At 46.1% G+C, this 12311-nt stretch overlaps 1 protein-coding gene across 11 annotated transcripts in view; it reads right to left on the bottom strand.

Moving 5' to 3' along the window:
• Positions 1-698: 698 nt before the first annotated feature.
• Positions 699-12311, bottom strand: part of LOC110514420 (chondroitin sulfate proteoglycan 5) — a 50700-nt gene continuing 39087 nt past the window's right edge. The window contains exons 3-7 of one of the 11 annotated variants that reach the window (XM_090229017.1): positions 9726-9914; positions 6494-6650; positions 4542-4598; positions 2813-2914; positions 699-1550 (exon numbers count right to left, since the gene is read on the bottom strand). In XM_090229017.1, coding sequence (XP_090085143.1) covers positions 2828-2914; positions 4542-4598; positions 6494-6650; positions 9726-9914 — 490 coding nt within the window. In that variant the 3' untranslated portion in view covers positions 699-1550; positions 2813-2827. The remainder of the gene's footprint in view (positions 1551-2812; positions 2915-4541; positions 4599-6493; positions 6651-9725; positions 9915-12311) is intronic. The other 10 variants (XM_036972430.2, XM_036972431.2, XM_036972427.2 and 7 more) reach the window with 10 other exon arrangements.

Raw genomic sequence — 12311 nt, 5'->3', positions numbered from 1 at the left:
AATAGGTCTTCTCGTTTGAACCATGGGTGCTGTGTTGTTCTCTGACATTACAGAGACTGAGGGAGAGATAGAGAGAATGTGTTAAGTGCTGTTGTAGCTGCTTGTCTGCTGTTCATTCCCATAGCCAAACTTTTCCTCTGTAGTGGTTTGAATATTTCTCTGTCCCTATTGATGGGAAAGGGTTCCTCCATCCCCCATCCACCCAACCAAAGGTCCCACAGTCTGAGAAGGGCCCTACAATACCAGACTCTGTCCAATCAGTCTAGAACTCTCTCAATGATCACTCCGACAAAGGCATGGCATCGGAGAGGCCTCCTTTGAGACTCATTGAGAATGCTGTCCGGTATGAAAAATGATGTGTGAACGGGGAATGTAACAGAGGGTGTGTGTGTGTGTGCGCGTGTGTGTGTAAGGAAGAAAGATAGTTATTTGTGTGTTTGGCATGAGTGGTGAGAGAAGAGTTTTCGTTTTGTGTGTTTCAGCTGCAGTTCTGTGAGAACGCAAACTACAGGATCCATACAAGCTGCAGGTGTGTGTGTGTGTGTGTGTGTGTGTGTGTGTGTGTGTGTGTGTGTGTGTGTGTGTGTGTGTGTGTGTGTGTGAGCGCAACCTAAGGAGCTACCAAGATGTAATAAGCCATGCAAGAGTTTGAGAGGGAAAGGGACAGCCTTGTTCAGGAAAACACAGGGACAAAGGTGTCATGTTAAAAAGGTTTATTTCAACAACTCAGATTTTGTTCTCTGTTTTGAAGTCTGTATTCCCAAAAAAGTACAAAATAAAACAAGTACATCAAAGGATTAGAAATCACATCAATGAAAACGAAGACACATTGTGTTGTTTCTTTTATATCAATCCAAGCATTTTTTCCATATATTTATACATACTCACTTAATTAGTCAGACAAACATCGAAACCTCTCAGTAACTTTTATATTTTTTACAATGTTTAACTTCTTTTTTAAAACTCCATATGATTTTTTTATTTTTACAAAATACACCAATGCAGGCAGGGGAATATGAGTGTATATGTGAGTGTGTGTATGTACATATATGTGTGTGTTTGTGTGTTCTGGTGTGTCGGTTTGTGTGTTCTAGTGTGTGTATGTGCGTGCGGGCAGGGGGTAAGGGGGAGCAGAGTGACAGCAACGAAGGGGCAGGGCAGCGAGGCAGGGGGGCGTGATTGGGCGTAAGGGGTCGCTATAGGCGGTGGCAGGTCAGGGGGGGAGTTTCAGCTGGGGTGGTGTTTTTTTTTTGCAGCGGTGTGGGCCGCTTGGTGGCAGTGTTGCCGTGTTGTAGACGGTGGTTGGCTGGTGGTAGCAGTTGTAGGCGTGGTGGCTGGGATAGAGAGCAGGACTGGAGCTCTCATCCCGACCCAGGCTTCTACATCATGTTGTTCTGCAGTGAGTTTACCTCCGAGGAGTTCTCCTCGCCCAGTACCTTGTGGTTCTCGTGTTTGGGGGTCAGGGAGTTGTGGATGTTCAGGGAGTCGTCCTCCTTGGGCACCGGGGCCTTCACGGGGTCCTCCAGCTTGTTCTGGGCATTAGGATCATCCTGCCAGGGACGGACGGACAGATGGACGGAGGGAAGAGAAAACACGGTTAGGCCCACCCAGTCAGACCGCCCAAAACTGTTATAAACCAAACCCTCCCTCTGGTCTACCATGTGGTCTTTTGTTGCATCCTGTTATTGGGACTGTCACATCATTGGCCAATAGATGGCCTTCAACCAATCAATTTATAGACCCTTATAGACAGACCACTGCTATTGCATATTTTCATTCCCTTAAAGAGATGACAATATCTGAAATACCATCTTAACATCTTCAAATATTAGAGCCTCTAACTCCACCTGTTACCACCCCTCTCCCCTCCATCCCTCTCTGTAATCCGATTTAATATATTGTTTGGATATAAATATCCCCAAATCCCATATTATCCACACTACCTGACTATCCGTCAATGGAAGAGAGCTGTGAGTCAGCTAACTGTTAAAAAGACCCATGTACGTTGGCCGTGGCTATCCAATTGTTTCAACATCATGCTCTCTTTGCACATTTGTTTTGGTTGAAGTGACATAGAGGTGATTGGAGAACTGTATGAGCGACTCCCTCCCACCCTTCATAACCCACCAACAAGCACCCCATCCGTCCAACCGGGAAGCGCATGCACATCCACATGCAAGAACCCCCCCCCACCATCACTCATCCAGCCCCCTTCACCTCGCTACTGTCCCAATTAAAACACAATGAGCTGTGCCCTCATTGGCATTAAACACATTGTCTGTGGAACCACATTCATACATACCTACAGTACAGCTGGAGCTGGAAAAACAATGCATTAGGAGACAACTCTGTTTCACTTCAATTCATCCTTTTGGCTGCATTTAATTAAGGTCAAGAACAAGAATGGATTGGCATTCATTTGAACCTGATATTCCTAGCCTGTTATCCTCATTAATATTGCATAGCTTCATCGACCCTGCTGTGTTGAGGTAGAAGTGTCTGCCTGTGCTCAGGCTGACTGACAGACACACACATGCACACACATATACAAACACACACGCATATACACACAGTCACACACACGCGCAAGCACACACACGCACGCACACACACAGGCACGTGCACACACACAGGCACGCGCACACACACACACACACACACACACAGGCACGCGCACGCACACACACACACATACACACACACACACACACACAGGCACGCGCACTGCAGACCCTGAGGGCTGTGCCATTACGAAACAGAGCTGAATGCTTGTTATTCAATGGCACACAAAAGGGATGGCGAGAGCATTTACCCATTGGCTGATGGCCTAGATAGTTACTTCGGGCAGGACGTGGGGATACGTCACTTCCATGGTTACAGGATAGGGGCCATCTTTCCTTCCGTCAGCGTGAAACTGGAAAATGTGTTTGTTTGTTTGCTGTTGTTTTCCATTGTATTGGGGAACGAGGGTGAGAGGGACTTTGTGGGGAGTTTTTGAAACAGAGATATACGGGGTGTTGAGATGAAGATGAAACATGGACAGATCTTTGTATCCTTCCTGCTTTATGCCTATGTCTGTGTGTGTGTGTGTGTGTGTGTGTGTGTGTGTGTGTGTGTGTGTGTGTGTGTGTGTGTGTGTGTGTGTGTGTGTGTGTGTGTGTGTGTGTGTGTGTGTGTGTGTGTGTTCAGAGTTGATGTGAGTGTGTCTGGAACAACGACTTTGTGTGTGTGTGTGTGTGTGTGTGTGTGTTCAGAGTTGATGTGAGTGTGTCTGGAATTGCGTCTTTGTGTGTGTGTGTGTGTGTGTCTTTGTGTGTGTGTGTGTGTGTGTGTGTGTGTGTGTGTGTGTGTGTGTGTGTATCTGTGTATGCGTATCTGTGTATGCGTAGTAGAGGAAGGACACGAAGAGGGTGGGACAGGACTGAGTCAAACGATTTGTTACAGATAGATAGAGAGCCTCAATGGTCTTCACTGGCACGGCACAGTACAGTATGGCTCAGCACAGCACAGCAAAGCACAGCCTACGGGGCAGGACTGGACAATAGGGACACCGGTACTATACATCCTGGGACTTTAATCAGCACAGGACTGGCATGTCAACATTACAAGGACATGTCAGTATTATGAAAACATGTTACTAAGTATCAGTACAATCCTATCATAATCACTTTATCAATTTAATATTAATTCAATCAATACATAGCACATAAACATATACATGTATGAATTACTCTAAATATAGACTTATCATCTTTATCATTTTGTCAATTGACTGAGTTAGAATGGAATTGACACAAGCCATAGTTAAATATATGCTGTAAACCAGCATGGTCCATAAAAGGACAAGTATTAATGTTGATAGGAGATTAAGGGTAAACGGATACAATCCACTGTACTCGGTCCATGTAATGCTGAAAATAGAGAAACTATTCTCCCTCCAACAATATTTCACTCTCTAGTTGTATTATCTGTGTTTCTGTATATATTATAGTGTTTTTATGCATGTTGGAGTGTGTACCGTTTCTGACCGTGTGTTTATCTGAAGAGAGAGTTTCTGTCTAATGAGATTTCTCTGGTTTCAGTCTACTGCAGTGTTTTCTCTTCTGCTAAGAACTCATGTGGGAAGGGTCGATATCCCGTTTCTGAAGGACACTACAAGGACAAAATCGTACTGCTACTGGACTGCTACAATGCTTATCTCTGTGCCATTTAACCTAGATAAGACTGTACATTTCATATTTTAAATTCTGTTTATTTCGTAGTTGTTATTTTAAGAGCCCACAATATGTAAAGATATGGATCATGTCTAAAATCAGCATTTACTCGAATCCGGAAATGATTCATTAAGAGGTAATGGCTAACTTAACTTATAAATTGACTTTAGATCAGCACTTAGAAGTAACAGCACTAGGTTCTGACTAGCCAAGTTTGGGGCCGTGGATTGGTCCGTTGAGTTGAGAGAGGGTGACTGACAGGGTCACAGTACAACGAGAGCCGTTTAAGGGAGAGGGGGACGGGCCATCTGAGGGGGTTTATCTTACCTCACTGTCGGGCTCCTCTTTGGTCTTACATTCCCAGGTGTATCTGCTCATGGTTTTCTGAAGGGGGGGAAGATGGTTATATACATAACATCCTCAGAGAGAGAGAGAAAGAAGAGAAGAGAAGAGAAGAGAAGAGGAGAAGAGAAGAGAAGAGAAGAGAAGAGAAGAGAAGAGAAGAGAAGAGAAGAGAAGAGAAGAGGAGAGGAGAGGAGAGGAGAGGAGAGGAGAGGAGAGGAGAGGAGAGGAGAGACCTAGTAAGGGGAACTTCCTAAGGATGATAGCTGATATTCCCAGCTCACATTGAGAGGTAGAGACTGTCTTGCCCATATAAGGACACTGAAGGATTTGTCTCAGTAACGATGGTGCTTTGTGGCCTTGACATTACCATAGTAAATGTTAGATGAAACTTTTCTGAGGGTACCGTGTTGACATAGAAACACAGGGGTTTTAGTTCATGAACTAGATGGAGGGATTTGAGGTATTGGTTATTCACAATATTAGTTGATGTTTTCTGAGCTTTTTTAGTAAGAAGTATGTCTCTATGGTGTTGACTGTTCTCTGCAGATGAATCTACATAGTATTTTAAAGAACCTTTTTTCCAGATACTCTATACTGGTGCTCTATATGAACTCCTATGGATAGAGAGATGTACTAATACATTGACTTAGAGCTGTAGAGCTCAGCTGCAAACCCAGGTTGAGACTCAAAGAGCAGAGCTATCCTGTTTCAGTGATTAGAAGATGTCTGGAAGATGGGGGTGTTATATGGTGTTTTATTTGGTTGTGGATGATATTGGGTTGTGGTTACGGTTAGTAGTGTTCTGTATCATGGTATGAACCACTGCAATATGATGCCCCCCAAGTTGTCACTATATTATATTTACAGAAACATTATCGCAATCCCCGGAAGGAAGAATAACACTGCATCTACAAACAAACAAAGAAACGAGCAAAAGAAAGCTAAGTGAAGCAATTTGCTTGTGGTTATACCAAGTATGACGACCAGAACTATTTGATGAGTTGTGAGAATGTGGCGCCACATCTTGTGTCGTAGCACTACTTCTACTCATGCTGCTACGACCATGTTAGCGCTATGCTACCCCATGCTTCCGTTAGTTGTGCATCTAGGTCTATACTCTCCCCCGCCACCTACAGGCAGCAGGGGGACGTTGCATCTCAAATGCTTATCCTGACTTAATAGCCCCGCCCACCGTGCACACATCTCGCACACCATCCTCTATCAACCTGATAATAACCCCATAAACTAAATACATTTAATGCCCCCAGATTCCCCCCCCCCCCCCAAAGCTCTATTATCGACCAATCAAGAGACCTTCACTTTTCTAACCTATCCAGCCCAAGTCAGGATAAACGAGTGAAACAGACGGACAGAGATACAGAGGCAGAGCGACGGACAGGCTGCTGCAGTGGCTGACATGGCCACCGGGGGGGGCCACCATGTGAGCGATAGAGCAGGCATGCAGTGACATACCGATCAAAGGGAGAGCAGATCAGGGATAGATAGGGTGGAGGGGGTTACAGTGAGGGCTATAGGAGTTCTCTCTTGGTCAAGTCTTAGCCTAGGCAGATAGGCAGAACTGACCACACCACCGGGTCAGGCAGATGTATAGGTAAGATCAACTTATTTCACATCTGCAGTGTGTGTACATGCATGTGTGTTTTTGTGTCACCTTCAAGTGGGATCAATAGCTAACAAAAAAACTCAACCAATAACTGACAATAAGCAATACACAGTAGAGACTTTACAGCCATGTTGTTGCTATGGTAACAGTGTTGCCTCAGTAACCGGGAGTAGTACTACGCCTGTAGTCCCATAGCGAAGGAGAACGCCCCCACTGTAACACCCGCCTTGTACCCCGGAGAGGTGACACTCAAGCCCATGCGGAGGAGGGAAGGAAGAAAAGGGTGAGAGAGAGACGAGAACCACGTTACCTGACAGATAATGTTATCATAGTAAGCCAAAGCACGGGCATGAGGGACGTTAGGAGGGGTGTCGCACAGTTTCCTTACATTTGGGTGGGAGCCCTCAGCGATGGTGGACAGGGAGAAATTATCATTGTGCTGCTCCGATGGAGGCCGGTACTTACTGCTGGGAAGAGGAGGAGGACAGGGAGGGGACCAGAGATGAGAGGAAGGGAGGACAGGGAGGGGACCAGAGACGAGAGGAAGGGAGGACAGGGAGGGGACCAGAGACGAGAGGAAGGGAGGACAGGGAGGGGACCAGAGACGAGAGGAAGGGAGGACAGGGAGGGGACCAGAGACGAGAAGAAGGGAGGACAGGGAGGGGACCAGAGATGAGAGGAAGGGAGAACAGGGAGGGGACCAGAGACGAGAGGAAGGGAGGACAGGGAGGGGACCAGAGATGAGAGGAAGGGAGGACAGGGAGGGGACCAGAGACGAGAGGAAGGGAGGACAGGGAGGGGACCAGAGACGAGAGGAAGGGAGGACAGGGAGGGGACCAGAGACGAGAGGAAGGGAGGACAGGGGAGGGGACCAGAGATGAGAGGAAGGGAGGACAGGGAGGGGACCAGGGAGAACAGGTAAAAGAGGATTAAACGAGGAGGAAAGTAGGAGTGGTCACATTGTGGAGGAAAAGGTGAGTGTCGATGGGGAGGGGGAGATTGAAAAAGAGGATGCAGCGAGAGGTGGAGAGAAGAGAAAAAGAGAGATGAACGGAGAATAGGGAGGGCACAATCAGGGACGAGGGGAAAACAGGGGGCAAAGAAGGTGGGGAGAGGAGGAAGGAGGGAGAGAAAAAGCAAGAGAGAGCAGTGTTAGTTACAGTATAGTGCAAGTGTAAGACTTCAGTTTGCAGATGACAGACAGACAGATACCCTCTGTGATGCAACAAATCAGCTGTGAATCAAAAGTAGACTATAGCTATTTCCACTGAAAGTCAATCCTGGGTTGCATTCAATAGGGCACACTGTATAGCAAAATGTTTGTAACTGAAAACAAAAATGAGAGGTACTTTCCAAACAGGCAACAATGACTCACCATTGACCTAACATTGAAGCACTGTGATTCACTTTGTGTACCCAATTAAAAACTTGGAGAAACTTGATATCCAAAACAGACTTCCCAAACAGTAATTTGTCATTTTATGTTATTCTCGAAACGTCTGCTGGCTGGAAAGAGTTTCTCAGTTTCTCTGTCTCTTCTCGATCTCCTTCTCTCCCTCTCCTCATCATATCCATAGTTAAACATCCTCTGAAGTAGACCCATCAGTTCCTACTATTGTCTGACTGAGATGCCGCGCCAACATTTATATTTAATGAGTTCATATGACAGGCCAATCAAAGCTCAAGTAATGAGGAGGGAGAGTGTGCTAGAGAGATGGAGTAGATAAATAAATAAATAGGGAGACAGAAAGAAGTTGACAATATTTATTATTATTATTTTAATGATGTTAATATTGAAATCTCCAAAGTAAGCTTTGGCAATACATGCATTGTTTAATTTCATTGAAAGGAGGATACTACAGGGCTGAGAGAGAGAGAGAGAGAGAGAGAGAGAGAGAGAGAGAGAGAGAGAGAGAGAGAGAGAGAGAGAGAGAGAGAGAGAGAGAAGAGAGAGAGAGAGAGAGAGAGAGAGAGAGAGGGGAGAGAGAGAGAGAGAGAGAGAGAGAGAGAGAGAGAGAGAGAGAGAGAGAGAGAGAGAGAAGAGAGAGAGAGAGAGAGAGAGAGAGAGAGAGAGAGAGAGAGGTTTCTAAGCCGTGGCCCAGGAGAAAAGGGACTAAAGCCAGGGTGTGTCAGTTTTAATCTGGCTCTTCAGCCAGAACACACTCTCCTCTCTGCAAAGATAACGTTACCTGCATCTCTCTCTCTCTCTGTCCTCTGCCATTCACTTTCTGCCACTCTTGTCACCCCTCTCGCTTTCTCTCTCTTTCCCTCCCTCAATCCCTACTCTTTTTCCTTCCCTTTCTCCCCCTTCCTCCCATTCATGACCTCTCTCTTTCCCCACCTTCCCCAGCACCTCTCTCCCTCCATCTCTCTATCGCTCCATCTTTCTCTCTGCCTCTCTCTCTGACAGGGAAGCATACCTCATCTTGACTGCAGCAGATGGAGGGAGAGAGAGGTGGGCGTCTCATGTATACATGAGCCTCATCAGCAGTGTCCTATACACGCGTGCACACGCGTGCGCACGCACGCACACACACTCACACCCTCAGGTTGCACAGCTGTATGTAGGTCAACTTCATCTCCCCTGCCTTGTCTCCCCTCCCCTCTCATACACTCCTGATCAGACTGCCCTACTTTCAGCTGGAGCCAGAGCAGCAATGACATCACTATTTTCAGCTAGCACCGTGCGCTAGGCATCAGCACGCTATCCACCGCACTGACTGCTCCATTTTCCTTCATCATCATCATAATGCTAACATCATCATCCTCAGCTAAGAAATGTGCATTGCTGATGGAAGCATCCACATTCATCCACCCTCCTACATGACTTCACTGTTGCTAGGCAAAACGACCAGCGAAGGCGTTCTATCTATCCTCATCCTGTTCTCTTTCAATGCAAACTCAATCCCTCCCTTTTTCTCTCTCTCTCTTTCTCTCTGCTTTATCTTTTCTCTCTTTCTGCGTTTCTTCTCTCATCTATCTTGTCATCGTGTTTTCCGCCCCCTCCTCTTCCTCCGCATTCCTTCATTGTCTCCTTCGCTCATTTAATATCCTCCCCCCTTTATCTGATCCATCCAATTCTCCCCCTCTGTCTGTTCTGTCTATCGCCTCTTCTTGTTTGTGACCCATCCCCCATTCTCCTCTTTCCAGTCCAGCCTCCCTCCCTCCCTCCCTCCCTCCCTCCCTCCCTCCCTCCCTCCCTCCCTCCCTCTCAGCCTCTTCTCTCGAATACTAAATATGATCATTTTAAAAAGTGCTAGAAATGCTAAGCTTTGTTGATAGTGAGTGTGATTTAAAAAAAATTCACATACATATGCTGTGAGAATACAAGAGCTCAAATATCTTTCTATCTGCTGCCTGGTTTTTCTAGTCCATAAGCTCACCTGCATTTGCACAGCCAGTTTTCCATGGGTTCTATGATCTCTGGTTGCTCTGCCTGGTTTTTCCTGGTTTTCTTACACCTTTGTGCTGACTGGTTTTATCTGGCCCATAGACTCCCCTATATTTGTGCAGGTTTCCCCAGGCCCCCGCTGTAAGCTTACCTGCGTTTGCGCAGCTTGCTGTTCTCAGTCTTGAGCACGTGGAGCTTCTTGGCGAAGCAGACGATGATCATGAAGAGCAGCAGCACCATGAGGGCCGACGCCCCGATGGTCAGACACAGCACCTGGAACTCTGTCACCACCGACTCACAGCGGGAACCCTTGTGCCAGATGTAGTCCTGGGCATTACACCTGCATGGAGACGGAGGGACGGAGAGAGAGAGGGGAGCAAAAATAAGAAGAAGAAGAAAGAGGAAGAACAGGAAGACGAAGATGAAGACGAAGAGGGGAAGTAGTAGTAGTGGAAACAATGAGGCGTGTGTAATGGAATACGGAGAGGAGAGAGAAGGGCAGCCAGGGAAAGATATGGTGACAGATAAAATGGCCAGATAAGGGAAGAGTGGAGAGAGGCCATGAGAGGAGGGTAAAGGAAATAAATCAAGGATGGAGAGAAAAGAAGGGCGGGTGAGAAATGGAAGAGGGTTTATTTACCAAATAGAACACTTCAACAAAATTGTGTGTGTGTGTGTGTATCTCTGTCTGTGTGTGTGTGCAGGCTCTAAATGGTTTAGATTAGGGTGAGAGCAGTACCACCGTGTCATTCATAGTTCAAGCTTGAATGGTTGGCACACATTTACATCCAGTTTGCTCTGTTTAAGAAAATCAAGAATTTCTGTTTATAACTATCCCAAGTGCTTCATTATGTGAGTCTGAAAGCTTTCAGGGCTGGATTCAATCCGTATCGTGGAAGTATCGTGGACAATCTCAGATTTGTACTTTCTTAATTTTACCTTTATTTAACCCGGTAGGCCAGTTGAGAACAAGTTCTCATTTACAACTGCGACCTGGCCAAGATAAAGCAAAGCAGTGCCACAAAAACAACAAGACAGAGATACACATTGGCAAACGTTCGATCATACAACACAATAGAAAAATCTATGCGGGAACATTGTCTTTCAATTTAAATCGAGCTGTATCGCGGACCTTCCACGATACAGATGAAATCCAGCCCTGAATGTGGGGTCTAAAAAATGCTCTTCAACATCCCACATATGCAGCCGTGTATATCATTTATGGAAGTGAAATTTCAACTCTTAGTCTAAAACAGACTCTCAGATGCCTTAATTAAGTGTCACCAGCAGGCCGTCAACATGGCTCTATTTGAAGGGATAATGTGATCACTCTGTCAGAGAAGAAAATAGAAAAAAACTAAGAGCCAGAGGCTGTTTTCCACACACGCACACACACACACACACTTCCCGCCATCTGAGCCCTAGACTCTTTTTTTCTCCAGTTTGCCAGTGTACGGTTTCCGCCTGGGGACAAAAATGACAGAGGCAGATGGCTTTTTCTGCTGACTATCTGGCATCTGAATATCTCAGTTCTTAACAAGACTGGAACCTTACTAACCAAATGTGCTGCTTCACATGCTTGTAACCACTACGAGAATGAGTTGTATGGCATGTTGCATAAGAAGACATAGACTCTATAAACTAGGTCGATCACAATGGTTACAAGGGGAAATGGTAATGTCTCTCACTGCTTATAACTTGAATGAAACCACAGTAACCAGATACTATGTATATTCCTGCTGCTACTGTATCTAGAACCTAAAAGGGTTGTTTGGTTGTTCCCACAGGAGAACCCTTTGAAGAACCCTTTTTGGTTCCAGGTAGAACCCTTAGGTTCCAGGTTGAATATCTGCACGTGGATTTTACGGGGAAATCACCACTTACGGATGGACTCACATTCACTTGGAAGAATTTGAATATGAAGAGCAACATAAATGCACCTCTCCCTTCCCCTGTTCCCCAAACACAGGCCAAGAGACCTACAGACTCACACAGATGAATGTAAATGCGCAGTACGAATGGAGGTGTGAGTATGGCCTTTGAGATTCACAGTTTCAATTCAGCCCAGTAAGCGGGTGATTGGGGGCTCGGTTCCTTACAGCACCACTTCCTGCATCCTGCCCCTTTTCTGTCTGAGCTGAACGTGCCAACCGAGGAGCATTGGCTCCGTGCCAGGGTACCAGGGTACCCTCCGTGCCAGAGTACTGTATGTTGGCACAAAGAGGTGGTTTATATAGGAAAGAGAGAGAGAGTAAATTTAAGAAGAGGGTAAGGAGGATGGTTGGTTGCCATGGTGATCCAGCTGAGTCACACAAGAAGCAGATGCAGCACTGACATGTAATTCCACCGCACCCACACACGCACACGCACACACACACACACACACACACACACACACACACACACACACACACACACAGCTCTCATGAGACTCTCTCTCGCTTAGTAATCTCTTTATTTCTCATTCTCAATGTCCTCTTACTCCCTCCTTTATCACTCTGCCCCTTGAGTTTCTCCATCGCTCTAATTTATCACTGATTTACCACCTCTTCTTCTCCTCCTCCCACTATCCTTATGTCTCTCTCTCCCCTTCCGCTCTCCTGCTCTTTGCCAGCTGCCTCCAGCAGAGTGTAATCTTGTTTCCATTTAGCTGACTGACTTTGGTTTCGACATCATTTAAATGGTGTCCTAAAACAGCAGTCCTAAAAACCCTACAATTTGGCTTAAAGATTTTGGT

This window comes from Oncorhynchus mykiss, chromosome 3, assembly GCF_057628025.1.
Source record: "Oncorhynchus mykiss isolate SJ-2025 chromosome 3, ASM5762802v1, whole genome shotgun sequence".
Classification (NCBI taxonomy): Eukaryota; Metazoa; Chordata; class Actinopteri; order Salmoniformes; family Salmonidae; genus Oncorhynchus; species Oncorhynchus mykiss.
The sequence above is the reverse complement of the archived record's forward strand: the minus strand, read 5'-3'. Positions and strand labels throughout refer to the sequence as shown.